This window comes from Oryzias latipes, chromosome 21 (assembly GCF_002234675.1).
Source record: "Oryzias latipes chromosome 21, ASM223467v1".
Classification (NCBI taxonomy): domain Eukaryota; kingdom Metazoa; phylum Chordata; class Actinopteri; order Beloniformes; family Adrianichthyidae; genus Oryzias; species Oryzias latipes.
Window position 1 is genome coordinate 22,845,227 of NC_019879.2, and position 27,915 is coordinate 22,873,141.

The window sequence follows — 27,915 nt, forward strand, 5'->3', positions numbered from 1 at the left end:
CTGATACCATAAAAAAATTCAGCTGACATCAACTATTGTTACAAGAAAACAGTATGAAGACAGGACAACTGGAATCTGAAGTGGATTCAGTTCAAGATTTTTTATAATTTTAAAAACTGAAACATTGCCTTTTTTTACAGAGAATAAAAGAGGCTGTTTGATAAAAAACAACCATTCAAAGGAAATTTGTCAGTCTTCCACGGTTCAGCTCATTTGATATCTGTCTTTGGTCTCTAATGTGGCTCAAAAGGAAAGCTGCTTTTTAAAAAATAAGCAAAGAATGTGATCAAATCAAGTCAAAGTAAAAGTTTCCTTTGTAACCAGGCTTTAATTTATTTTTGTTGTAGGAGCAAATGTGTTGAATTAAAAGAAGAGTGTAAGCCCCTAGTGGTTACTTTCTGAACTGCACTAGAGTCCAAACCTTTTGTTTTCAAACAAGCTTCAATTTAAAGCCAAATACTTTTTCCTTGGTCAGTCATTGTTTATTTTTATTTTTTATGACAAATGTCATTACTTATTTATATTTTTTTCTAGTTTAATTTTACTTTTAAACTGCACAGAGACAATAGGATGTGGTCTTTTGAGTCACACATAACAATAAATCCTCAACATTATTGTAAGTCCCACTACTCATTAAATTACAAAAAGCCAATATAGTTAAACTAGTGAAGAAAGCTAAAATGAAGGGTTCAAGTTGCAAAAGTTTTAAAATAAATATTTCTAATTAATCATTTAATCCAATCCTTAGCAAAAAGTATTACTTTCATGGTTCATTAAGTATACTTGAGTATAAGAACAGCAAGTATACTAAGTAAATGTACTGTATAGTATACTAACTCTATACTAACTTCTTCAGACTGAATTGGAACATTTTAAGTTTACAATAAATGAATAGTATATAAATAGCAAATTTCAAGTATACTGTTTCACTTTTATTACTTTTTTGGCTAAGGGAACCTTTTTAGTTCAACTTTAAAAATGTGTACTTCCAGCTAAAATTCAAGGCTAGTGTTTGCAGCTGTTGTGAACAAAATGAACTTTGTTTGCTCAGGGTTCAGATGAGAATCCGGTTTCTCTGCCACCTTTGGATGCACACCTGCAGTATTTTTGCTTTTCCTCCCAAACAGCTCAGAAAATAAAAGGGAAACACAGATCTCCGAACGAGTAGAGGCTGCTTTAGACGTTCATACAACCTTTCAATTTATGCAGAAATTGCCGTAAAAACGTTTTTTTACTTACAAAGAGCTTCAGTGAAATTTTCTGACACCTAACCAACATCTTCTATGTAACGTGTAATAAGAAAGGAATATAAGGAATAGGCCTGCACAATATACCGCAAATTTATCGTTATCGCAATATCAAGCTGTGCAATATGCATATCGCTAAAGACAGAAAATTTGCAATAAATGGTTACCTTAGATGTGGCCAAACAATCTTATGGCAGCTTGAAGTGTTTAACGGATTGAAAGAATCCCTTTCTCCATTTGACCAATCAGATGGACCCCTTCACGTTGTTAACTAATCGGATGGTGCCCTATTATGTTGTATGTTCGCCTCCTGCGTCAACAAGGGTCATTTGTAGTATAATTTTTAAGCTGTTGTAATGGAATGTAATAATATTTTTGGTTGTTTTGCTAATTTTTTATATACTGCAAATTATATCGTTATCGCAACATTAATCACTGATATCGCATATCGCGAGTTTTCTTCATATCGTGCAGCCCTAATAAGGAATAACTGAGCCTTCCTACCAACATTGTTGATGTTCTCCAAACAGCTGGAGAAATCTAGACCAAATTCAATCAAAGACAGTCACACAAATGCAAGTAAAAATGCATGGACAAAATTTGTCAATATCTTTATTTATGGGTACATGAGTACACTGTACATGATGCAGTGAGAAAGGGACACCAGACGATGAACATCATAGAGGACTGCAACAATGCCAGTGCTGAGGCAACACCTGAAACACACCAACGATCAGCCGGACCAGACAAGGTAAGTAGCCCTGCACGAAGAAACTGTTCAGACCCCCGTATGCTACAGGCGCCAACCTGTGTGCATGTGGGATTAGAAATGTCAGACTGGATGAAAAACACTCAAAAATAATTTTATGTTTAACATTATGTTGACACATTTTTTTAATCTCATTCATTTCTTTGTTTTTATTTTAATTTTTTTAAATGTCCATCCACAGGTTGAAGCTAAATAAAAACGAGACGTAGGATTGGCTGGATAAAAAGATCAGCTGATAATCAAAGGTTTTCGTTAGTCCGAGTCTACATTGATGTGACTGTTACCCATTCTTGTGTGCAATATCCTTCTTTGCATAGTAAATAAAAGTTAAATGTTTCTGTTGTTGACATGCACCTATTTTTCTTGCAGATTTTGGGGCCACCAATATAGAACTCTAAGCCCACTATAGTGATTGCATGCAGAGTTACCAGAGGAGCGGGACTTGATTTATAACGGGGCCTTAAAAAGGTTAAGCTAGTATTGTGGGTCTTGATGAGGGTCGTTCAAGGAGAGCTGATTGGACAGGTGAGCGTCTGCACGGACAGACTTCCTGTCCTCAGCAGTACGAGAGGCACCACAGGCTGCAGACAGAGAAAGAAAGTGCTCTGCGTGCAACAACATCCAAGTATTCAGGTGATTTTTTTTTTCCTGTTTTTTTTTTTTTCTTTGGCTTTTTGAGTCACCCTCAGAGTTACTTCATAAAGTCTCGGACGTCATTGCGGTTCGAATCCGTCAAGAACAGCCATGCTTCTCCTCGACAGTTCAGCTTCTTATGCTTTTGTTGCCACAAAAACATTACTGTATGTATGGGGTAGAAAAAGAAAAGCAGTCTAAATTCTTGCAAATGATTATTTTAGCTGTGAACCTAACCGTCGTATTCATGTAAAGTTATGTGCTTTCACCTTGTGGTCCACTTTGTCCTCATGAGACCCCAAATGCAGCACCTAAACATGAATTGAATGATTGTTTTTTTTTTTTTTTTTCACTCAAGTTGGTTTTTAACCAGGCTTTCTCCTGCAACAAATAATCTCTTGTATTTCTCTGCTTTATATTCCTAGCTTTGGTAGCCATGCTGAGCCCGGCGGGGGGAGGGCTGTTCATGCCAAAGGGGGAGGGCCAGTAAGCAGCACACTTTTTGTGTTAATCATGCCAGATAAGAAGATGATGTGGACTCTGCCTGAATGCACTGGCACTAAACGATGGGACAGGAGCTCTGTCACTCAATGGTCAGGGTGGAGCGAGGGTAATGGGGGAGGTGGAGTCCAAAAAGGCTGTATTTATAATGACACTACAATGAAATTTGTTAAAATGTCCACTATGTATTTGAAAAGTAAAATATAGTGCAAGAAAAAAATAAATAAAGAATTCAGCAGCAGTAAGTGCAGTCCACCTTTCAGGAATCAACTAAGGAAGCTTTGGAGAAATCCTGGGTCTCTTCAGCTTAAATGGCCTGGGCGTTGGGGTCGTATCGCCGTTTCTTCACATTTCTTTTGAGGAGATAAAAAAAGGAGAAGTTAGAATCCGACACAGTTGCTTTCTCCAACACAGCTGGTGCAACCTGGACGAGCGACCGCACTAAGCTTTAAAGTTTTCAGCAAAGGAAAACGCTGAAATGAACTTATTTGAGAGAAAATTAGTACTCAATGCACATTTTTGAGTGCTCAAGTGAGGAAAAGCTGGTCCATGTTGGGCCGTTCTGCCTTGACTGCAAAGAAACAACCAGAGGTATTCAAATATGAACTTAAAACTGTTATTCATTTATTTTTTTTAAACAAAGAAATCAAGCATTAATCAAATTTTGCGACAAAACCCTCTGTTGCCATCTTTCAGACAAGTGCAGGTTGGCTTGTGCGTGAAACAACAGTGCATGTGAAGTGTAGGAGCCAGAGGTTTTGATGTGAAAAGACATCGTTCCACTCAAAACACAACCATCTGGGGGGGAAAACATGAATTATACTCTACAGGAGAAGGAAAGAGGAGACAAACAACAGCAGCAGCAGCGGTAACACTAACTACTACCAACAGTGGGACAACAACGAGCACAACAACAGGAGTGATGCAAAACCTCCCCGTACTGTGGCTTGCTGTGGGGCTTCAATCACTCTGTCATGCACCTCTTCCAATAGTAGGCCAGTTGAAGGTGGCACTATTGTAGGTGGTTCATGCAGTGCAGTGTGCTGTGTCTGTACCAGGTCTGTGAAGCAGGCAGCAATGGCAGCTGGTGTGGGCGGGTCCGAGAGTCCTGCTATGCTTTAGGGCGGGGCCTGGTCGTCCAGGCGGATGTGGCCAGCCATGGCACAAAGGCTGCAGGCAACAAAAAGGTCCCGTTTTGTCTCTTGAGCGCTCTCACAACTCCATTTAAAGGCTCCGCCTCAAACGGCGGCGGATCGGGAGAGAGATTATGGAGGTGATGAGAGGACGACAACCCTGGACCAAATTGCGGGTTCGACTCAGCCTTTGTGCGATGAACTGAGCTCTGAATCATCACGTCTGCATGCAGAAACGTTTTGCTTCTTAGTCTGCTTTCTGTCTGTTCTTTGATTTTTTGGTGCTATCTGGCATGCTTGTGTGGCTGCTGGGTTAGATTTCTCATCTTGCTTTCTTTTTTAGATTAAAAAAGAAAAATAAATCAGCCCTGCTGCTCAAGACAGCAGGTAAATTAAAGGTTCTTTGGAAACTTCTGCATCTTTCTCTGCTCAGAGTTTGGGTCACTGAGGGGATAAGATGGGGTCAAATCCGGATCAGCCTAAAGTGAATGAAAAACCAGATGGTAAATTTGAAAAAGTGACTATAAAAATTTAAAAACTGTTTTAAACTTGAAAGTACACATCATTGTAACTTGACGAAATTATTGAAAATGTGATAAAGGAAAATGTAAATTTGAAAATGTCTATATTTTAAACGCGGAAGAATTATTTAAAATAAAAAATTAAAAAATCAACTTTTGTTCTTTCCTTTCTATCCTTCACTGTCAGTCCTCAATTTACAGTTTTTATTTAGACATTTTGCTTTTGATGCTTCTAATTTCTATGGGGGGGGGGGGTGCTTTGAGCTCATTGGCTACCAGGACATGATTGACATAAGGTGAAAAAGGTTATACTGATGTCATAACCTAGACTCTGAGATGAAACTGCAAATTGAGGAATAAAAACAAAAAATCTAAAGTTAAAAATGCAAAATAGGCTTACAAGTGAACATTATTTTTCATATGGTAACACTTAATTCAAGTTTCAAGTTTTTCTAATTTAAAATTTCTTTTAAGTTTAAAATATATATGTGCTTTCAAATTTACAATCTGGTTTTTCATTCTCTTAAAGCTGATCCTGTTTTGACCCCATAGGATTAGAGTGTTAACTATAAAAGCAACTTTTCTTGGTGAATATTTTCCCCCTAATTTGTCCAAATCTGGCTTCTCCAGATTGGGGTCAGTGAACATGCATGTCAAGCACTGAGCTCTGCCCATCCAATCAGTTTGAGGTTATGCTACAGATGTAAAGTCAACCCCCAGAGCCCTTAAAAAAATCCCTTTTAAAGCACGAAAACCCTCCACTGTAAAACAATCTGGAGTGCAAAACAAACAAACAAACAAACAATCTCCTTTTGAGTGCGTCTTCCTGCGTTGTCCATTCTGGGGAACCTTTTCTGTAGCAGGAGCTCAAACCCTGGTGTCTAGAAGCAGCAGAGATGCTACAGTTAGAGCAGGAGAGGCATGCGGCGTGTTGCTTACTTAAAGCCCCATCCAGTCCCCCCCAGCACTATGGCAGCCACAAGGATGGCTCCGGCGATGGAGCCTATTATTAGATTGGTGGCACTAGGACCTGTAGAGGGTTATGGGGAAAAAGACATGAGTTTCTATGCCCACTTACTTTACCAAGGACAATTGTCTATACAGCGATGACTTCACATGGAACAGAAAACATACCATAAGTGTACTATTACAGTAAAATGACTGAGAATGTATTTTGCATGCTTTGTCATCCCTTTTTCTTTAAGTGTGTGTGTCAAGTGGTTTGGAAGTATTCAAGTCAACATTTATCTGCCTTGAATTGAGGTTCTAAAGATCAGGGGTTTGTCTGTTAAGGTTGTGCAGAAGACTAGACCCTGCATGACTGAAGAGGTTTGGAAATTGACAGGCGATTTGTGACCTGTAGTAGGAGAAATGCAAAAGAAAAATGTTTGTTCTTTTTTCTTTTTTTTTGTCGGGGTCCGAGTCACCACACAGCCTCCAACTGACGACAAGCCATATCACTAACTGGACACTTCTCAGGACGGTTCTCATCTAAATGCCCCACATGCCCCAGAAAGGAGAGGATCACAGGAGCAACCACATAACGACTAATAGTAAGAAAGAGGACAGGAACGAGGGCAGGAGGAGGGAAGATGGAGAGAGAAGCTAATGGGGAAACAAAAGAAAAAACAGAAACGTGGCAGGAAAAAAGGGGGGAAGTCCACCAATCAATCAAATGACACTGAGAACATCCAATCACATGACAATTACATGGTCATCACCAACACACAAGAAAACACAAAGCCACCGGGACGCACACACGGGCTCAGGCCGGCTCACAAGACCGCCCGCACACTGAGGCACCACTATGAGAGGAAGAGCTGTGAAAGGGTTAAAGATGCTTACTCTATTCCCCACCCTGTGCCTCCAAAAATCACCCCCAGGGCCAGAATGGTCCCTGCTACTGCCCCTATCAGCCTGTTAGTTGCCACGCTCACTGTGCAGAGGGAAAAGGAGCATTATTACCACCCTGTCAAAAACAGATAGCAGGCTTCTGCTCGAGAGCCATGGATGAAGTAACACACAGTTCCTTTCGGGGTGCTTTCCACCCCTTCAAGCACGTCTCTTCCCCTTCGGATCCAAGCACAAGGCGCACAGCTAGAATGTGCGTTCATGTTATCCTCCGAATTAAAGTAAACAACTCAATTACTGCGTTTTACACTGGAGTCGTAACAACCGTAATACATCTTGGAAAATATCACTCAGTAACTTGGATTCCTGCTCGATCAGTCTTAACCGAACCAGAAAAAGCCTTTCTTTCAGATGATGGAGTTGAAAAAAAACCAACCCTTGGGTTCGTTATCCTCGGAGACTTCGGGTTCTTTGGGGGGGTCCGGCATGCTGCAGTCTGTCCCTGCCCAGGTGCTGTCACAGGTACATGTGGCTTCATTGTTGCAGACCTGAGTGGACAAAATGCAGCAACCTCACAACATTTCAGTTATCCAGGTTTTTCTTTGTTTTAACAGCATTTTTTAGCTCACTTTTTCACCATTTTTTGTGTTGTGATTGCTAATCTGATAGTAAACTATGTTTTTATTTTAATTATTCGTTTATTTGAAAGGGAGATTGCACATTAAAAAGCATCCCTGCAAATGTACCAGTAAGCCAAAGATTATTTTGGATCTGTTGTCCCTGGACAAGAGGCTAATCTGTCAAAAATTGATGTGAAATTACTAACAATAATACGGCATAAACATAAATGAGAATTAGAGTATTTCACAACATTGTAAAGGATAAAAAATACAATATAAATCTATTCATTCATTCATTTTCTGTACCGCTTTGTCCCTTTCGGGGTCACGGGGCTGCCGGAGCCTATCCAGGCCACTTGGGCATAGGCAGGGGATGCCCTGGACAGGTCGCCAGTCTGTTGCAGGGTGGAATATCCTCAATCACACATCCATTCACTCTCACACTCACACCTATGGACAATTTAGAGTTGCCAATTAACCTATGAAGCATGTTTTTTGGACAGTGGGAGGAAGCCGGAGATCCTGGAGAAAACCCACGCAGACACAGGGAGAACATGCAAACTCCACACAGAAAGGTCCCCCGTTGATGTATTTTTCATGTCCCCCAGCCAGGACTTGAACCAAGGGCCTTCTTGCTGTGAGGCAAGAGCGCTAACCACTGCGCCACCGTGCGCACTAAATATCAGGAATAATATTTACCGGTACATTTTTCGATACAATATTAATTATGAAAATGTTTTTAATCATTCCATTTGTAATGGCCTTGCACTCTGGAGTTTTGCCACCCTTCCAAAGTCTTCTGCCCGCCTCCTGCCCCCCTATGTAAAATGTTCAAGCGCCGTCCCTGATTGTAAGTAAAAATACAATGTAAATCTAAAAACAGCAGAGATAGATACTGACTTTGTAAAAAGGAAAATAAAAAAACAGTCACAGCATAAATTAAACAATCAGTCAATAAATAAATCATTGATTCAAATTTCAAAGATCATAAAAGTATACAAATATGTCTTCAAAAATAACATATACATCTCAAGCTAACTAAAACTGGAATGCAGGCTACACATAAAATTGCTGTCAATGTGACGTGTGATAGCACTATTCGAGTAAAATCAATATTTAATATAAAATAAAATAAAATGTGTTTCTCTCTGAAGGCTAACTTATCTACAAACTGATCAAATAATCACTATGTTACTATGTAAAAAAAGCCTAACATGAGGTGTTTTTTTCTCTCTTTGATCATAAAATTCTATCAATTTATTGATGGAAATTTTCCCACAAATCCATAAATGCATTTCTGTTTAACATGATGACCAGAGTGTCTGCTGGAAACCAGTCATTGCTTTATTCTGAGGCCTTCAGGTCACTTTTAGGTTCTTTTTATCTCCTGTGAAGTACTTAGTAATAATTATGTTTGAAGAAAGAATTATTCCTGAATAAAATTTGATTACAATTTTAATAAATACTGACCTTTATCAATTTTTTTTTCCAAAATTAGTTTTTCTTGGTTTTTAACAGTTTTAAAACAAGGGATTTAAATTGAACAATTGTGAAGCTTTCATTAAAGGACAAAATAAAGATGAACAGTTTTATTTTTTGTTGGAGAAATGTCTTTAATAGAATCTATTAATTTGAAAAATCAATATAGCACAATTCAAAAGAAGATTTTTTTTCAGCCCTTGTGATAACGTGTAGTTTAAAATTTGTATATTTTAAGTGGGAAAAGGATGATAATAAGAAAATTGGTATTCAACAACAACACAATCTAAAAATTGAACTTCAGCAAATTTAACCTCAGCCTGACAGCCTAGAAGAAAATTGCTCTTGGGTTAAGACTTAAGTTTATTACTGGGCATGTCTTTACAGAGACACACACCTGTGAAAAACAGTTGTTTTGTTTTAACAGGACTCACCCCATGGGCAGAGCAGACCTGTCCATTAGGTCCGATGGGACACGTGCTCATGTTGAGCGACTGGATGGGCAGACACTTGCGGTCAAGGCACATCATTGACGGCCCGCAGGGAGTCCCATCCTCCACATAGCCTAAATCCGTTTCATCGTCCAAGAGGACGTGAGCCCCACTAAGAGACGGTTAAGAGAAGGAAACCTGATAACAAGTTCTGGTAAATGGGTATCAAAATCCACTTTAAAAAGCAAAACTTCTTTACGTGCAATGTATGACGTTTCCTTGGTGGTTAAAAGAGGTCGTGGTGATATCTTCTTTCAGTGTTCCAATGCGTGGAATTTTCCCCACATTGGTACACAGAAGGTAACCACAGAACACATCACTGTAACAGACAAGGGAAAAACACAATAATTTTTTAAGCCTAATTGCACAAAAACACACACTTTTATTCGAGTTTATTTAGCAACACGATACTTTTATTTATTAATAGAAAAAGACACAATTTTTTAATGTGTTTTGTCTGTCAGTGAAAATTTTATATCATTCATCTTGACTAAAGTTACATTTTAATTAATGTTAGATGATAGATTGACTCCATAAAAGAAAACTTTTGTGTAATTTGAGAAATGCTTAAAAAAAAAAGATGTATGGGAAAAATATCAACATTCTTATAAAACAGCTGATTTAGTGTCAGAAAAAAACCGGCACCTTCACACAAAAACTAATAGAAATGCTGAGAAGACCTAAAGTGTCTGCGCTTAGGTCCTTCACTACAACTAAAAGGAGCTTCATCAACATTTGAAGCAGCATCCAGAGGGCTCTTACAATGACTGGACTTAGAGGGAACTTCTTTATCTAATACTCATCAAGAGTCATTGTCTCTGCAAGTGTAAACTCGGAACAATGTCAGACAAAATCTGTCATGATTTATAAAGTCAGAAAAATAAAATAAAAATCATTCATAAGACATAGCAACAACAACTTAAATACCAACAATTGAGAGTTTTTTCACGTGCTTTCATTCTGCAAATTTTTAGTTTAAGAGTTGTGACATTTACAACATTTATGTTTACATTTCTCATTCTATTTCTTATACAACAACTGTATTAGAAAGATTAAACATTATTGTAAAGTTTTGGTTTGTGCAGTAAACGTTTGAATATACTGTCTAAATTGAAGGTTAGAGCTGGCAAAGGAGGAATAGGATTCTTCCTATTCTGATTGGATTAAACACATTTTTCACAAATTTACAGTAGAGTTATAGGAAATCCAGCTGATTGTCTGAATGAGGAAGAATTCAAACCACACAGGCAAGTTTTTTTAACCTTCAAGAACCCAAAAAGTAAATTCAGCTAAAGCCTAATGCTTTTAAAAATGCTGTGAGATACATCTAACCTTCTTTAAGAATACTTGGATTACTGTCCAGAAAATGAGAAACTCTTTGTGGCAGTTAATTAGCAAAAAGTACTTTGGGTTACAAAAATCTGATCTGGTACACAACTCTTAAGCTGCAGTTCTGCACTTTTACTTTTTTGTGAAACAAATGCTTTTTTGTTTTTATCTCTAGAACACCAGAGTCAACTTTTCCCCAAAACAGCATTGTTGAAAAAGCCTGCATTTTTCTTTTAAATATTTTGTTTTTCATTCCAGCTCAAAAAAGACAGTATTTATGGATAGAAAAAAAAAAAAAAATCTGTTGCAGATTTTTGGATGCTAGATTTTCTTTAGGAAGATAATAATAAATTACTATTAATTAATAAATGCAGGACAAAAGTGCCATAATAATGTGTTTAGGCTCCCAATTATCCATAAATTGCTTCCAGACTTGAAGGTTCACAAATATTTCCTTGAATATTTTTGATATTTTTATCAGCAAACATTTAAAGCTTTGTTGTTGTTTTTTCAAACGTTTGCATTATTAAATATTTTCCTTCAATAAAATCAATGTTTTCTCAATTTTCTGTGTAGGCATTGATTTAGGAAATTAAAATCTGCTGGTTAAAAAACGATTTAAAACTCTTAAGCCAATAAAGCAGAGTCTATTGGGTGAGGCCCAGATTTGGTGAGGTGGAAATATTTGATTTTGGCCATTTGGCCCGAAATTCTTTTAACAATTTTTAAAACATTAAATTCAAAAGAACTATTTAATGAACATTTGTAGCAATGATATACTTTTCATTTATTCCCATAGTACAAAAATACATCTAAATATGGTTTTACCAAAATCACTGTATATTTGTTGATTTTTGGCACCAGTCATTCCTAGTTAGCATGTCTCGTCTGGTAGTCCCTCTTGATGTTGAACTCCTTGAAAACAGCCACAGTCTCTTGGCATATTTGGCAGAGAATGTTTTCAAATTTCACTAGAAAAATTGTCTGCCAATTTCCATTTGTCCTGGAAGCGATGGCTGTCAACTTTTCCTTCTTTGTTTACATTTGGAATTTTAAAAATGAGCAAGAAATTGTCACAGAATGGTCACACGACAGTTTTGCCACAGGTTCACAGTTTTAAAACGTATTTAGCCAACCACAATAAGGAATAAAATCCTACACTTAGTTTTTAGAAAGTGCTGCGGGCCGCATATTCTGGATTTTATTAAAGGTGTCACATTTGGCCCACTGGCCGGACTTTGGACATGTCTGGTATATAACATTTGATTTTTATTTTTAATTGTAATTGTAAAGAAATATCACAATGAATGTAATTTTTGTCATTTTCAATTCCAACTCACTGTTTGCTACACTGGATCCATCGCTCTCCATCTTTTCCGCAGTTTCCCTTCTCCGTACCCTCCGTGTTCAGCTTCTCATAGCAGAACTTCTCCGAACCTCCAGCCTCTAAAACGGACAGAAACAAAGGAACTTTACATACAAAAGCAGCTACATTTTTAAAATCAGTTACTAAAGTGAATTAACGACGCTCTCTTACTTGTACCCCAAATGTATTTACACTGGTTCTCTCTGGTTTTGCATTCACCCGAATAACAGCGACCCTTTAATTAAAGGAAAACAGTTTATATGATGAGTTTCAAGATTTACCCATTGGTTGAAGCTCCACTTTGAACAAAAACATATTTTTTCCTACCTGGTTTACCTGGCAAAGGTAACCATCTTGTTTATGCAGGTTGGGTGGACACTGTAAAAGTCACACGGAAAAGCACATTCACTGAAAATTCGAAAAAAAAAGCTTTTTAAAGATGGAAGTAGATGAATAAGCAACACTAAAACACCTGTCCAGAATCCCCACTGCAGGTCTCTGAGATATCACAGTCGTTCACAGCATACCGACAGGTTAAACTTCGGGGAAGGAACTGTCGGGAATATGAGATGAAGCAGTTTTTTTGAAACGTTCAGACTTAATCATACTAGAAATGTCCTGAAGTTGAGTCATAGCAACTGCACGTAAAATCTTTCGTTTGAAGGGAAAAGATTTTATGTCCAATTGCTATGACTTAAGACAACACTACCCGGATGAATGAGAACCTTCACGACATACCAGACATGTGTTATTGCAGCACGGCCCGTCACTACAGTGGGCTCCATTGGCAAGGGAACACTTCTTGCAGCATTCCTTGTAGCAGTCCTAAAATAAATCAAATTGGGAAACAGTTGAGACAAGACCTTGCAGGTGTGACACAATAGAGTGAAGAGAAACGAAGAGAAACTCATTTGTCAGTTATTATGTTTGTCAGACATCTTGGTTCTTCTGTTATCAGACACGGTTGTGTTTTTCACATACCTGACATGTTTTGTGGACGTCTTCCGTCTTCGTCAGTCGTCATCAGATGGTACTGTGTGACATATATAAAAACAGATGATTGTGACAGAGGCAAAGTCGCCCGTCAAATTTTGACACCCCTTGATGTCCGTTTTCTTCTGGAGGATGTTACTCCATGTATTGGAGAGCAGGAAGGCCCCCTAATCCCGGATAATGGAAGTGTGGGCTCTCCACCGCCTCCATAAGATACGTCACACTGTACAATCTGATGACGACTCTGACAAAGACGTCCATCGAAACATGTCAGGTATGTGAAAAACACAACCGTGTCTGATAACAGAAGAACCAAGAAATCAGTTAATAATACAGACATTATGAACTTACTGATCTCAGTCCACAGTCGCACTCCTCCCCAACTTCCACAAATCCATTTCCACAATGTGCCACCTCAAACAGCTGCCAGAAGAAAACAGGCCATCATGCATGGGTACAAGGCACTGACTGTATATGAGAAGTGGACTGAGTAACACCTCCTGACTGCCATTCCAAATAAGAAGTACCCGCTGGTTCCAAGTCAAAATCCCTTAAACTTCTATTGAAAAAAAAACCAAAAACATCTATTTCTCTGTTATTATGTTTGTCAGAATAATCATTCTTGCTCTGCTATCTTTTTTAACATGTTCATGCTAATTACGGAAGCCAAAATTGGCCTACCCTACTTTTTTTCTTTTTTTTTGACCACAAAAAAATGAGGACAGCTAATATGAGAAAAACTTTTGTTTCGTCACATAGACACTTTGAGACGTTAAGTTCTTTATTTTTAGGTTACTGCAGGCCACAACCAACACCGTACAGCTTACACCAACAATTCTCAACAACAGAAATGCTCCCCAAAAGTTGCTTTTTTCTGTCAATTTCCTCCTTAAACACCTTAAAGGCCCTATACCATGCTTTTCTTTAGCTTGCTGTTTATAAAATGGAAGTATTTTCGCCGCTTTTTTCCCAGCTAGCTCCGCGGACTACTTTTTTGTAAGGAATTAACATTTAAACAAACTTAAAAGCTCAAAAAAGTTGATTTTGCATGATTAAGGCCCTTTAAGTTCTTTACTTTGTAGTTACTGCAGGCCATAGCCAACGCCATATAGCTTACACCAACAACTTTAAACAACAGAAACGGTCCCCAAAAGTTGTTTTTCTTTAATACATTTATTAGTGGAGCTATGCTCCTCAGACACCTTAATTCCGTTTCATGCACCAGCCCCCTGTCCCTTTATTTCCCTTACTTAGCCAGTAACTGAACCCTATAAGCCCAAACCCTCGATAACAGGTTGAATGACAAAACTTAGGGCCTTCTATGCCCGGTGTGTTCACTGAGACAGTAGCGGAACCCAAACAGCCAGCCAGTCCAACTCAGTCTGCTACAATAATTTTTTCCTTTTTGTACAATCCACAGCAAAACAAAGTAGTTGTCAGAGAAAATGCTGAACACTAGAAGAACTGATCAATTTCCTAACGATTACTGGTTCTAACATGGCAACTGACTGAATTGACTTCACTTGGTAGGAGCTGGAGGTAACATGAATGACGTCTCACTCCCTCGGTCGAGTTCTCATAAACAGTCATTTTGGATTGAGGTTATACACATGTGCAGCATGATCCATGAACCAACTGTTGGACACAACAAGATCCAAACTGTGTGCACCTAACCTTGGTTGGCCTGTTGAACAAACATGAGCCTCCACCTTTCAAGAGGAACTCCTTGTAGTCTGAGATGCTGCATTTGGAGAATTTCTGAGGTTTTTGGACTCTGAGACAAAAAAGGAAAAAAACATCAAACTTTTCACAGTTATACCAATTTATGTTTGAACAATGACTAAAATTCAAATCTTATACAAGCAGGCAATTTTCAGTCCTGCAGTCCCTTTATCTTATTTCCTCTCCCCTCCTGGGGAGTGGGAGTGCTTCCAGACTCCAGTTGGCTCATCCGTGCTCCAGTTCCTGACCGTTTACCTCGCCTTTGCTCCTGCTCCTACACCTGGCTGTGGATCCTGCCTCTGGCTCATCTCTGGCGCGTCTCTGCTCTGTACCTGACCGAGTACCTCGCCTCTGCTCCTGCTCCTACACCTGGCTGTGGTTCCTGTCTCCGGCTCGACTCGCGCCTTTGACTGTCCCCACAACCACGGCTGGATGAAGCTCGTCTGCTGGACTTTTATATATGCAGTTGTAGATTTAGATAAGTTAATTCTTCTCTAAGATTTCTGGTAAATCGCCTGTCCGTCCTGGGGGAGGATCCCTCCTTCATGTGGGCACCCCTGAGGTTTCTTCGTTTTTTCCGGAATCCGTTTTTTTTGGGAGTTTTTCCTTACCGCGAAGGGGGGTCTAAGGGCAGGGATGCCAGTGTAGCTTAGTCAGTTTGTTAGTTCATTTTAGTATTTTTCTATTGAACTCTTTGTATTCGTGATCCTTTTGATTTCATGTTTTACTTCGAAGCCCATCGAGACGACTGTTGTTGTGATTTTGGGCTATACAAATAAAATTGAATTGAATTGAATTGAATCTTGTGTGTTTGTGTGCCTTTACCCATTGTCCTCCATTATGCAGCCGCTCATCTGGTTAGTACAACCGCATTCTTCTGCAAGACAAAAGCAGAGCAATCATTGATAGCCACATAGGAAGAAAAAATCCACAACTTTCGTTAGTGAATTCAGCAACAGAAACTTAAAACCTTGTTGGTTTTTCAGCAGGAATTTTTTTGTCTTGTAGCACTTTTTTAAGGATATCACTTTCTGACCTATCAGCTGTTCGGTGACTGCTTTCTTAACTAACCTCACATTGAACAATAAACTCCATCTGTTCCTCCACTTGCACAGGCTAACACAGACACATTTTTGTTTTAATATACCTGTATATGTAATTTTAAAGTTGGTCCCAACTTATAGATTGCAATATGGACCCATTTGCAGACTCAACAAAGTCCATTTAAGAAGAAATGTTTTCAACAAAATGACATGAGAGCTTAAACTCAGATCATTGAGCACTCATGGAGATAAGTTAATTTAACCCTTTAAGACCCTTAACACCACTGCCTCCCGAGCGTGGCTAGGCTGTAGCTCACTGCTCCTCCATGGGGTCAAATGTGGAGAAGAATTTCTCCATTGTGGGATAAATAAAGTATCAGTTATCTGATGGTTGATGTCAATTAACTTCTTGTGCAGACACTTTGTTTTTAACGAAATAACATTTATTTTATATTGATGATTCAAAACTTACAGACATTTTATTTCACTTGGTCGAAAACCATTTGCCCTCCAGCCCAACGCACCCATCAAATTACAGATTGTACCTGTATTTAACATGTCAGGTTCCCATGATCACGACTCCCACAGGACAAACAATTTATGTACACTTTGGCTCCTATGATCCAAAATGCATGCCTGGTTTTCACTAGCCACAAAGAACTCACATCACTCCTCTCTTCAAGTCTTTGCCCTCAGATTCAAAGCCCTGACCCTCGCCTACAGAGCGAGTGGTGAACTCCACAGCTCTGTAGGCGAGCTTTTTACCCCCTACATGCAAACTACAGTTTACAAAAGTGCGACATCTGGTGGTTCCTGCACAATATGGCGAAGGATCAGAAGCTCTTTTCAGGTCTGTGATCCAACAGTGGTGTAATGGCCGGAACATCTCAGCAGGCATAGCAGCCTCATTTGCAATCTTCAAGAAAAGGTTAAACACTATTTTTGTAATATTTTAAAACACAATAAGAACATTTTATAAAGCTCTTTCTGTCTTAGAATGTTTTTGTACCTTATTTGTTTGTTACTTTGGATGAAAAAATCTGCTAAATGCGTTCAGCAGCAACTTGTTTAATGCAAGCATGAAAAATGGCAAAATCTTTTCTAAATCATTAGTTTTTCTACTGCTTCATGGGGAACATTTTCACATGAGAGCATCTTGCAGCATCAACATTTTGGTTTGGTTCAATTCAAAAGCTGTCTTACTGTTTTTTTTTTACTAAACGTGTTTTATTAATACTTCTCTTGGATGCCGGGTCCCACTGAATGCCGAGGTTCTGTGCCAGGCTCTGGGACAAGACCGATGCCATGGACCAGGGACTGCTGGGCTGTAGACACAGTAGAGACCAAATATTGTCCAGCTGCAAGGACACGCACACAGATAGGAAAAAGACATCTGATCGCTGTTCCTGACCTCATTGACTCCCACTCCTCGGTTTAATGAACACATGCCTCCAAAGTACGCTGCACTGCTTCTGCGGTATTGGAAGTTCAGATTTCTGAAAGAGCAACAGAGACAAAAAAACACTTAAAAAAGTATGCGAAAAAAATGATTTTTTAAAATTATTATTCTACTGACCCACTGTCCAAACAAAATTAAAATTATATCTAAAAGGAAGTACCAAACTGACAAAAAATATTGTGACAGCCCTGTTGATTGATTTGATCAATGATTTGATTGATTTACATATTTATAAATGGGGGGGAGGGAATAAATTGATATCCGCAAACTCAAGGTCATGTTTCGGTAGAACAGAGCGTGTGCAGTTTATACTTCAAACCAATCGTTGTAGATTAAAACGGCTCTTAACATTTCAAAAAAGCTGAGTCGATAGAGAAAAGAACCTACGAGAAGAGCTGCACTGAATCGGCGTGGAGCTTGATGCTCTGCTGCCGGTACTTGGAGAAATCTCGTAGCATCTCTAGAGGCTTCTCAGTTATGGTGATGTGATCCTTTTCCGTCCAGATCTCCACGGCAACGAGCACCACTCGCGTGTGCAGCTGTTCTTTGAAGATCTATCATTAAAGCACGGAGCGAATGCAGGCAATAAATGAAGACAGCCAGAGAAAGGAAAAAGAGCAGAGTAAGAGGAAAACAACACCAGGTGTGAGTTCGAGTGACACACAGGGAGGTGCAGCACACTGAGGTGAAGGAACTGAGGGCTAATTTAAATTAGTGCTTGATAAAAGCCAAGCTACAAAACATTATTTTCATTAAAGTGATGAAGCTACTTTATGGGTACTAACAAAAATACACACAAATGTCAAAGCGTTTCCAAAAGGCTTACTTACACCATCCACAAGGTTGACTGTTGACTTGACAATATTTCTCGTGTGCTGCTTGTTCTTGTGCCGTTTATACTGCAGACATAAAGGAAAAAAGCGGGGATTGTGAGTTCATGATGCATACTCTATGATGTTCAAAGTGCTAACTTCAGTGACAATGCTCCCATCTCGTGGGGAAAAAAGCAGCGCAGTCCTGAATTATTGATGAGTTGAAAAAACAGCGTTTCCCTGATATTTAATCTACATAAAGATTTTCCCATCTCAGACCCATTAAGCCAACTGCTTTGTTTCAGGAATACGAAAAGTCAGTGATAGCAATAAGCAAGTAAGTAGTTAAATTAATATTTATTTAAGTATTACATTGCATGATAACTAAGAAACACTTTTTCTCTGTTTTATAGAACATAGATCTGAGACTCTGAAGTGATTTTATCATTTTCCTTGAAGTCATCACAGTCAGACTTACTGATCAGATTTAATCATCTGTCTTTCTATCTAACTTTGGATAATTTCACATTAGAAGTGGTCGAGTGTGGGACGACATTTCCTGAACATGTGTACAAAGACAAGATAGAGGAGGCAGCTGCAAAGTAACTTTAAATCTTGGAAAAACAACAAAAGTTGAACACTTTATTATTACTCCTGGAAACTGGGTCATTCCTCACAAAACAAAGGAAATAATGAGTCTTTTAAATAATTTAACTGTAATCCTTGTAAAGGAAATCCTTTTGAATAGAGTTAAAATGTCTCATCATAATGACTGGTTTAAAAATTAAAATTGTGTTCTTTTTCTTGACCCATAATGTTAAAGTGGTTCTGCATTGTTTACATTTGGTGGAAAAGGGAAACTACTTCAAGAGTTTTTTTGGTTTGATGCATTTTTGCACAAGGAGCATCACAGATGTGTACATTCCTGTGATTTAGGGCTGTTTTACAGATTTCCCATAATTTCTTCAAATAAACCTATTTGTGATAACCTGTAACCGCAGATTTTTTTTAAATTTGATGTGTTTTTTTAAACCGGAATTAATGAAACTCTAAAAAATTCCAATTCTAAATTTCACACGGTCTCTTTTAAACTGTAATACCTGTTTACAACAGCTGGTTATGGACCATAGCCTGTTTAACTTTTCATTTACTGAAGTTTCGCATGTTGTGTGATAAAAAACTGCACAAAAATGTAACCAAGTGTTGGGATTTCCAAATAATTGTGAGTGGGTTGTGCTTGTATTGTGGGAAACCTCAGAAACCTTCAACTAAAGCTCTCAAAAGCAGGAAAGTTTTCTTTTTTCTGTTTTTGATTAACGCCTGTGTTGCCGTCTCGGATCATTTTGACGCCAAATGAACACTTTGCTATCATAATGTTTTCAATGAATTAACTAAACTAAAAGTTTTTTTAGGTTTATTTTTGGCCTCATATTCCACTCCGGTCATCTTTGGATCTATATCCAAAGCATTCCTAGTCATCTTGATTATGCCACTTTTAGCCAAAATCAGGAAACCTGTGTCATTTTCTAGGATAGTTTCTGCAGAGCAGCAGTAGTTCATTGGAAATTTGCCTCTGAGTCGGGGGTGGGACTTTTCGCACAGAGCAATCCCACCCCCTTACCCATTACTCATTTTGGAGCTCTGTTAACACGCTCTCCAACCTGACATTTCTGGTGCAACAAAAAGGGTGAGCAATACTGGAGCTATCCAGCCATACATTTTTGAGCCAAATGCAGGCTCAGATGAGGAAAACAAAGACACATATGGATCTATTTGTCTACAAGTTGATGAATCAGAATTTTAATTATTTAATTTTCATTTAACCTTTATTTTACCAGTAAGGTCCCATTGATATTAAAAACCTTTTTTCCAAGGGAGTCTTGGCCAAGAGGCAGCAATTTCTAAAACAACGGTACATAAAACGCACAGCAATACCGTTATATTACATTAAAATGTCTAGATTTATAGATAACACTTCCAAGTTCATGAAGCAGTCTCTAAGTCCTTCAGTCGAATTTTAAAAGCATTTAAAGGCAGCAAATCTGTCATCTTCCAATCTTTCTGTAAGATGTTCCAGATAGCAGGAGCAGAGTGAAGAAATGCTTTTTTCCCCAGCTTTGTACGAGCCAAAGCCACAGTCAACAGTGTCAGCTCATTTGATCTTAACGATTGAAGCTTTTGGCCCACCCAGTGTTTTACGTCACAAATACGATATTTTCCAAACAGCATTTTTTCATCTGCTCCTGATTCCCAACGATTTAAATAAAGAAATACTAAAATGTGTTATCTTAAACTTAATTTCCTTAATTAATGCCGTCCCTTATTAGACCCCCCCACACACACACACACAAGAACATGTTGAATACAACAAAATCTAAGTCTTTAATGTTTTTTTGTCCTTTAACAGTCTATTAAGGTCATGCCATTTTTGGTAGGGATCAAAATTAATCACAAGGTTCATACAAGGGTTTTAATTTGATTTAAGTTTTTAATCTGTAGATGTAAATACGAAAGATGTAAAATAGAAGTAAAGAAAACATGTGATTTTTTTGCCACAATTTGCTAATTTACTGTTGACTTTTCCGTTCCCCTAAACTTAATCATCTGCAACCCTTTCATCCTAATTTTTGTTGCAGACATGTCTCTGACTTTATTCTTTCACATTTTTCAGACGGCTCTGGCTGCCATCCATTCTACAAATTAAAGAGCTTTAAACAGTTATAGGAATTCAGAGTTATGAGAAACGTACCGAGTTGTGGTCACTAACAATCATGAGTTCCAGATACTTCATCTCCTCAAACACACTGCGAGGCATCTATGTAACAAAAGAGCGTCATTGTAAACACAAAAGAGGCAGAAGCGGAGCATTGTTCTGGAGAAAGGATAAATCACAGACTCACTGCTCGTTTTTTTCTGCGCTTCAGCCAGGATAACTCATCCTGCTCAGAGAAGAGCTGCTCCTCCTCCACTGCAGAAAAACACATCAGGAAACCGACTTGCCAAGTGTTTACAACCCAGTAGGCGTATGTGATGTGTTCAAACCATCAGGGACGCCTTTTGGATTGTTTTTCCTCACGTCCCGTGAAAAATTGTGTAAACACAGTGCAAAAACATTTCCAAAAACCTTACACCCACATTATAACATGTATCATGGACAAAAAGCAGGGACAGTTATTCATATTCATCCACTAATATTTTATTTCTCATGTGTTCCTTTTTTCCTAAACCCTGAAAGAAAAAAAAACTCCAAAGAAAAACAATCTATTTGTGCTTAAAAATCTTTAAAAATCAGTGTTGGGTTACAGTGACATGTCAACGCGGAAAAAGGTTTACTAAAACGGCAGAAACAGACACTTTACCCGCTTCCACTGACTTGTTGTTCCACTGAAAAGAGGCGGTTCTTCTGAGCTTGTGAGGCCTTGCAGCTGAATCCTGCAGGAAGGAAACCAGCATGAACAACCAGACTGGGGAGAGTCTCAGACTGGCAAGCGTAGTAATACCAAGCAAGATGGAAGATTTAACTTCAGCTCTATGTTATAAGAGTGCAGCAGGTCAGACATGTAAGTAGTGGGAATGAATAGTATTAAGGATAGGGATAAAAATACATGAAATAACCATCTTCAAGTTAAGATTCAGCTCAATTATTATGAAAATTATTATCAAAAATGCATTTCGTATTAAATAAATAAATAAATATTAAATATTAAATAAATAAATAAAGCTGCAAAAGTGTAAAAAAAACATGTGGTCAACTGTAAAAAACATTAATAATAATATTATTAATGTATAATAATACACAATAAAAATATTAGCTATTTTAGTTCTTTTTTTTATCCCTGTCTGGCAAATTCAGGGACAGACTCAGATTATGACTCGCAACCAAAAAAACTGTTCTTAAATATTAAAATTCTAATAAATCGAAACACAAGAGTGAAAACACAAACCCAAAACTTAGGTAGTTGTGAATAATTCACTGCTTGGAATGAGATTATCATTATATTTGGATCAGAAATCCTTTTGGGGGTTATTTAAAAAAATGATAGATAGAGAAACTTTTGCTGTGACTTTTGAGATTGCTGTCATTGGGACATACCAAATACTTTATGGAAAAGTCAAAAGACATTTTTTAACTAAAAACACAAAACTTATCAGCAGGAAAAACTCTTGAAAATCAGAAAAACAAAAAGTAAAAATTTTCTATAGGTGCATCAACCAATTGAATATGAACAGATAACTTTTTTAACAGTAAGTGAGTTTTTTTGTTTTTAAGTTGATTCACAATGTATTACTATGAATTCAAACATGGATTTATCATTTTTATAATAATCTTGGTATCCTCAAATCCAAATTATTCAATCCAGTCTGCAGACTAAATCAGAAACTTTTAATCTAACCCATATAATTTGGAAAAGTTTGATGTGATAAATGTGTTTTCCCATCATAAAGTGACCAAAAATCTCATTTCCTCCCAAATGATGACCATTTATTATATCTTTAATGGATCAACAAAGAGGAAAATCTCCCTGCAGTCGCCTCAAGCCGTTTAATCTCCCAATAAAAGTTGTAATTATAACTCAGCAAAGCTGCTGCCACATCTTGATTACTTTTATTAGCCCACTGTTATGAAAAAGTAATATTTTTCTACTGCTTGTCTAAGTTTCAATCACCCGATTCTCCACATGAGTTTTTTTGTTTTACAGGATATGTCACCTAAATCCTCTGCGGACATGAATAAATGAAGAGTTTGTAACCTTTGGTCATTCATGCTCCTTCTGTTTGTTCTCCTTCCTTTGAAAACACAAAAATCTATGTAGGATTTCCTTCACTGTCAGTACAAAAACATCAACAATAGCTGGTGGGACTGTGAGCAGATAGACTCAGGAAATTCCTCTCAAGTGTGCATTCGCTTGTGTGCAGTTGGAATAACTTACAACTGAGTGACTTAGGTGCAGGGGCTCAATAAGGTACGCGTGGACTCTGTCATCAAACATGCCGCTGCAGGCGGAGGGAGAGAAGGAGGAAGAGGCCGGTTGAGAAAGAGTGCAGGGGAGAGGCGAGTGTTTTCAGAGATATCCAGAGCACAGCGAGCTTTGATGTTCACTTACTGCAACCCGTTGCAGGTAGATAAGGCCACATGAGAGTTATCGATGCCCCTCACCTGGCCGTGGTAGTAACAGTGCTCACCCCCCTAAAGGGGAGAAGGAACAGCACAAATGCACCATCACTAATCACCAAGCATCATCAATCTGCTTATTATGCAGATTGTCCAGTTTTTTGCACCAAACTTAGAACGTGTCACAAATGTCACTTCAGTTTACCTGAAGTGGATTTCATTTTCCAGTGTTCAAGTCCCACTCCAATCATCTTTTGATCCATTTTTAAAAGCATTTCCAGTGGCCTTTTAAGCATAATCAGGCTATTTTTAGCCAATTAGTTTTTTTTAAACTGTCATTTTATAGGACATATTTTCTGCAGAGCGGCAGAAGTTCATCAGAATATCGCCTCTGAATTGTGGGCCTAACCACTGGCGCAGATCAAACCCACCCTCCTTACCGTCACCCAAAACTGAGTTTTCTGTTTATCTCCCGCTAGCTTACAGCCCCTCACATCCCCAACATCATATTAGTGTTGCAATAAAAATGGCGAGCAATATAGGAGCTATCCAGCCGCACAGTTTCCAGCTAAGAAAAGGAATCGTGGATCTAGTTGTCTGCAAGTAGTTTCTTTGTCATAAATAAGATCTGTTTCAATCTGTATTTTTTTTTTTATCTGCTCTTGGTTTAAAATTATTTGAATAAAAAATGCTCAGAAATATTATTTTAAACTACATTTTCTTAATCTATATCTTCCATCATCACAAAAAATGCCACAAGAACATGTTAGAAACACCAAAAACACAATTTTTATCAGAGTGGGTCTTTAAGATGTGATGTTTCGTCTCGTTCTTTCCTGCTATCTTTCTCTGTGATGCTCATCTTGCTCCTTTACTGCAGTGCTTCCCGTTTCCTCTCCCCTTTATCATGTGACCAGAGCTTCAGCAGGAGGCTGCAGGGGAGTGAGACCCTGCTGATTCAGCTACAGCATGCTCAGCCCATTCCTGTGCCTGATTCAGCAGCAGCAGCAGCAGCCGGCACTCTTTCATCTGTTCTATCTGGACCGATACGAATCTTCTCTGTGTTCTGTCTCCACACAATACTGAACATCTTTGGCTGCTCGCATGCATTGTTCTGCACAAACAGAAATGTTAATTTTACCTTTGACAGAACAGGTTTTCCATCTTCATAGTGGATCTCCACATAGTCTGAAGACAGCAAGTCACTGAGGAAACGAAAAAAGACACTGTTTGTTAAAGCAGAAAAAGGTATTTTAGCCACATTGGGTTCAACAATGAAAACACAAAAAAGAAACCCCTTCTTTGGCACAAACATTGTGGTTAAAAAAAAAATCTTGCACTGCTTCATGTGTCATTTCCACAAGACTAGTCATCACCACACTCTGTCTGGATTATCCTGCACAAACATTCCCGCTTTTCAAAATGGTCAGATGAGAATTTCAACCAAAAGATGATGACTTTGCATTGCCACAAAAACAACAACTCTGCTAAATGTGGAAACAAATGAGGCTGCAACAAGAAAAAGCTCTGGGGCTTTCAAATGAAATAACCCTAAAGTTATGGCTGTAACGAGAAACCCGATCTAAATAATTTTACAGATTAGAAAACCAGGACAAATATCCAAATTAGGAGACAAAAAGGTTAAAAATGATTATGAGGCCGGTCTTCACCTTGAAAGAGCTCCCAGCTGCTCAATCTGAGTCAGCAAAGCTCCCCGTTTCACACTCAGCCTGCTAGCTGACTTCAAGAGACTGCTTTCTGCCACAATGGCGGTTTCCCCCCCCCCAAATAACCTTGCAAATCAACGACGCCCTCCTCTCTGTGCAGCATGATTGAGAACATGGCAACAACAAAAAAAAAGCAAAGTGACTTTGAGTGATGCTGAGCAGATTGTGAACAGGAAGCACACCATTATGTCAGGGGATTCGAGGCATGAGCAGCATCTCTGAGCGACTCCTGAGCTATTTTTAGCTTAAGGGCGGTGTGGGAAGAGCAGGCCATGCGCAGAGCACCCATGGATGACACACACTAAAGGTGTGCGTCTGCTGGAGAGTCGGTGAAAAGCATGATTGAGCGAGGAGGGAGTCCCTCAGTCATCGGGAGGCAGAGTACCTCACTGCAGCAGAAAATCACGAGAGAGACAGAACCAAAAACTCACAGAGGGGAGGAATGATGTGGAGTCTGGCATCAGATCAATGCCAAAATGCTGCCACACTGCTCATGCAGAGCAAAATCTGTCTTAATAAATCAAATCCTCCTCAAAAAGGTCGACAACACCAGAGTGAAAGTACATTTTCAGGATTGTTTTCAAGGAAAAAAACTATTTCAGAGCTTTCAAATTCACAACACCCCCTGCTACCACACCTGCAGTAGTAGTTGGGCAGGTAAAGCATCATCCACCAGCTCGCTAGCAAACCTTTCTATATTTATCTTGCAGCTTTAACACTAAGCAGAATTTCATCCCCTGATCTCCCACAAAAACAAAAGAGGCCCCTCGCAGATAACCTACCTGCAAACAGTTGGGAGTCAAGGTCACAGGGCCTTTTGTGCAGAATAACATGTTTCCGACACACCGCAGCGAGTGGGATGATGGGAGATTATGATAATAAAAGGATGGAAAATATCATTTGCATAAATAAGAGCCTGTGCTCCAGACAGCTGTGCTACTGGCACCCAAATGACACTCAAAGCACTTCAAAAAAGGCTCTCTTTTTTTAAAAGCTTCTCCCTCATTATTAATACTGCAAAAAAGAAACTGTGGTTATATTTTAACAAAGCAGTTGATTCTGAAAGCCAATCCTATGTCTCCTATACGTGCAGAGTGAATCGATACCATTGAGGGGTTTTGAACGGGACGATTACGGCAGACCACTGAACAACTGTCCACTCACTTCCACACACGTCTATTAAGGCGTCTCCGCCTGCAGTCAAAACCGGCTCGTAGCACTTAGAAGAGAGCATTGAATTTCAGCCTCTGAGCTTGCATTATCACCAGCTATAACGCTGCATTAATCACTGATCTGACACTGAACTGCCAGTGGGAATTACGTTTTACCTCAACATATATTTAATAACATTTTATAAACATGAAACACCCTGCTGGACAACTGTGAAATTTTCTCTTTGGAATCTCCTTTACATTCACATATTTATGATCTGCATTCACATCAGTGCTTATTGTTTACCTTTCAATGCTTCATACAATAAATCTTCTCGTGCACAAAGGAACTTTGTAAAATACCTCCCTGGCATTTTACCCTAAAAGTGCTTTTTTTTGGACATTTTCCTTCTGTTTTATTTTTAACCTTGAGTGTCTGAAACATTTGTCAGTCCTCCGGGGACACCCACACACTGCGTTGGTGCACAAAAAAATTTGCACTTTTGTCCAAATTTGACACGGCCCTGCTTTTATAATGCAGACGACACCTATCAAAGAAGACTTACTTGTTCAGCGTTAAATCCAGAACGAATCTGGAGCCAAACGCCTCCAACTGGAAACTCGCCTGGGCGAGGTGGACGGTCTGTGCAGGAGGAAAAGAGTGCAGTAAAAATCTGTCTCGGTCAACATCCACCACAGAGTGATTGTAAATGGGGAGACAGGGTTCATGCAAAATCAATGCAGTCTTCAGGGAAACACATTAAGCTTCCTGTTAAGTAGCAGTATGTTGAAATCAAAAGCAGCTTCTGTGCATGTCTCACCAATGGAAATGTGTGCGTGGGCTCACCTGTCCCTCTGTGGCTTGGTTCCTAGTCTGGGTGTTCAGATCATGGTAGGTGCTCTCTGAGTCCTCGTTCAGGTAGTAGATCAGCCTGGAGGGGTAGGTGATGGTGTGCTCCACTGCATGCTGGGTTGCGTTGCTTGTGGCAGGTGCTGCAGTCGCCTGTTGCTTCAGCAGCCCTAACACTGCATCCCTCTCAACCTTGTCCTCTACTCCTTGAAAATCTGCAAAGGAATTTCCCACCATGCATCAAAAGCTGCAGAAATGCACAGATCAGCTGCTGTCAAAAAAAGACTGATGGCTGCTGAATGGAAACCTTCATGACAGCTCAGGCTGACGGCATTTAAAAAAACATGCAGTTAGATAACACAATCTAAATGTTGCACCTCACTCAAAAGGAATTGATCCTAAATGAGAGAAGAGGGAACAAAGATAGGAACAAAAGATGCAGAGAGGGTAAGGTCTGCCTTCATGCAGCAGCATCCTGGAGACATTTTAAACAATGCAGCTCTGAGGTTTTTGGAAAAACATGAACATGAGCCCATTATCGGACACTATTTCCCCCAGAACCCTGACGGTGAAAGGCCGAGAGTGACAAAGAGATGCCACGGTAACGAATACGCACCGGATGAGGCTAGAGATGGAGGGAGCCAGGGCGAGAGGATGCCGACGAGCGAAGTGGCCAGAAATATCAAATGCATGATTCATATTTGATTGTTGGAATATCTCAATGGCATCATAACAATGTGGTTAATTTGTCGCGATCCATCGTGGCGATGGGGCTGCTGCAGAGGAGGAAGAGGAGAAGAAGGAGGAGAAAGGAGGGAGCCGAGAGAAGAAGGCGGTGGCCAGGCAGCCAGTGTACTGGAAGTCCTGCAGCAGGCTCCTCCTCGATGGTCCCGACCATGTCCTTCCCTCCTGCGAGAGGTCCCCGAGCCCCGACAGCAACCGGGGGAGCTCCGTCCGTCCTCCGAGTGAACGCGCACGAGCCCGCGTCACGTGACGACCGATGGAAGGCAGAAGGCTTAAATCTAAAACATCACATTATCATCCCCGTTTATGACGTGGCCACATTAAACTAATATCTTCTGTGTTTTTGTTTTTATTTTATTTT

The 27,915-nt window shown here is 39.2% G+C and overlaps 1 protein-coding gene across 4 annotated transcripts; it reads right to left on the bottom strand.

The window, feature by feature from the left end:
* Window positions 1–1,841: 1,841 nt before the first annotated feature.
* On the bottom strand, window positions 1,842–27,797 carry adam23 (ADAM metallopeptidase domain 23). Of its 4 annotated transcripts, XR_002292750.1 has the most exons (27): window positions 27,427–27,797; window positions 26,808–27,025; window positions 26,527–26,603; window positions 24,224–24,287; window positions 23,075–23,157; window positions 22,901–22,964; window positions 21,329–21,401; window positions 20,870–20,937; window positions 20,719–20,784; window positions 17,988–18,056; window positions 17,545–17,711; window positions 17,110–17,194; window positions 16,936–17,023; window positions 15,481–15,532; window positions 14,608–14,707; window positions 13,285–13,356; window positions 12,679–12,765; window positions 12,413–12,493; window positions 12,268–12,318; window positions 12,112–12,175; window positions 11,915–12,020; window positions 9,445–9,564; window positions 9,189–9,357; window positions 7,092–7,203; window positions 6,650–6,740; window positions 5,744–5,834; window positions 3,487–3,503 (listed from the first exon to the last, which is right to left on the bottom strand). XR_002292750.1 is itself a non-coding variant. In XM_011489808.3 (26 exons), exons 1-26 carry the CDS (start codon window positions 27,500–27,502, stop codon window positions 3,458–3,460), a joined length of 2,349 nt encoding a protein of 782 aa, XP_011488110.1. In that variant the 5' UTR covers window positions 27,503–27,797; the 3' UTR covers window positions 1,842–3,457. The 4 variants fall into 4 exon arrangements, 3 of the variants coding, with proteins under 3 accessions (XP_011488110.1, XP_011488109.1, XP_011488112.1); XM_011489808.3 differs by lacking the exon at window positions 6,650–6,740 and having other exon boundaries at window positions 1,842–3,503; XM_011489807.3 differs by lacking the exon at window positions 5,744–5,834 and having other exon boundaries at window positions 1,842–3,503.
* Between the last annotated feature and the right edge of the window lie 118 nt (window positions 27,798–27,915).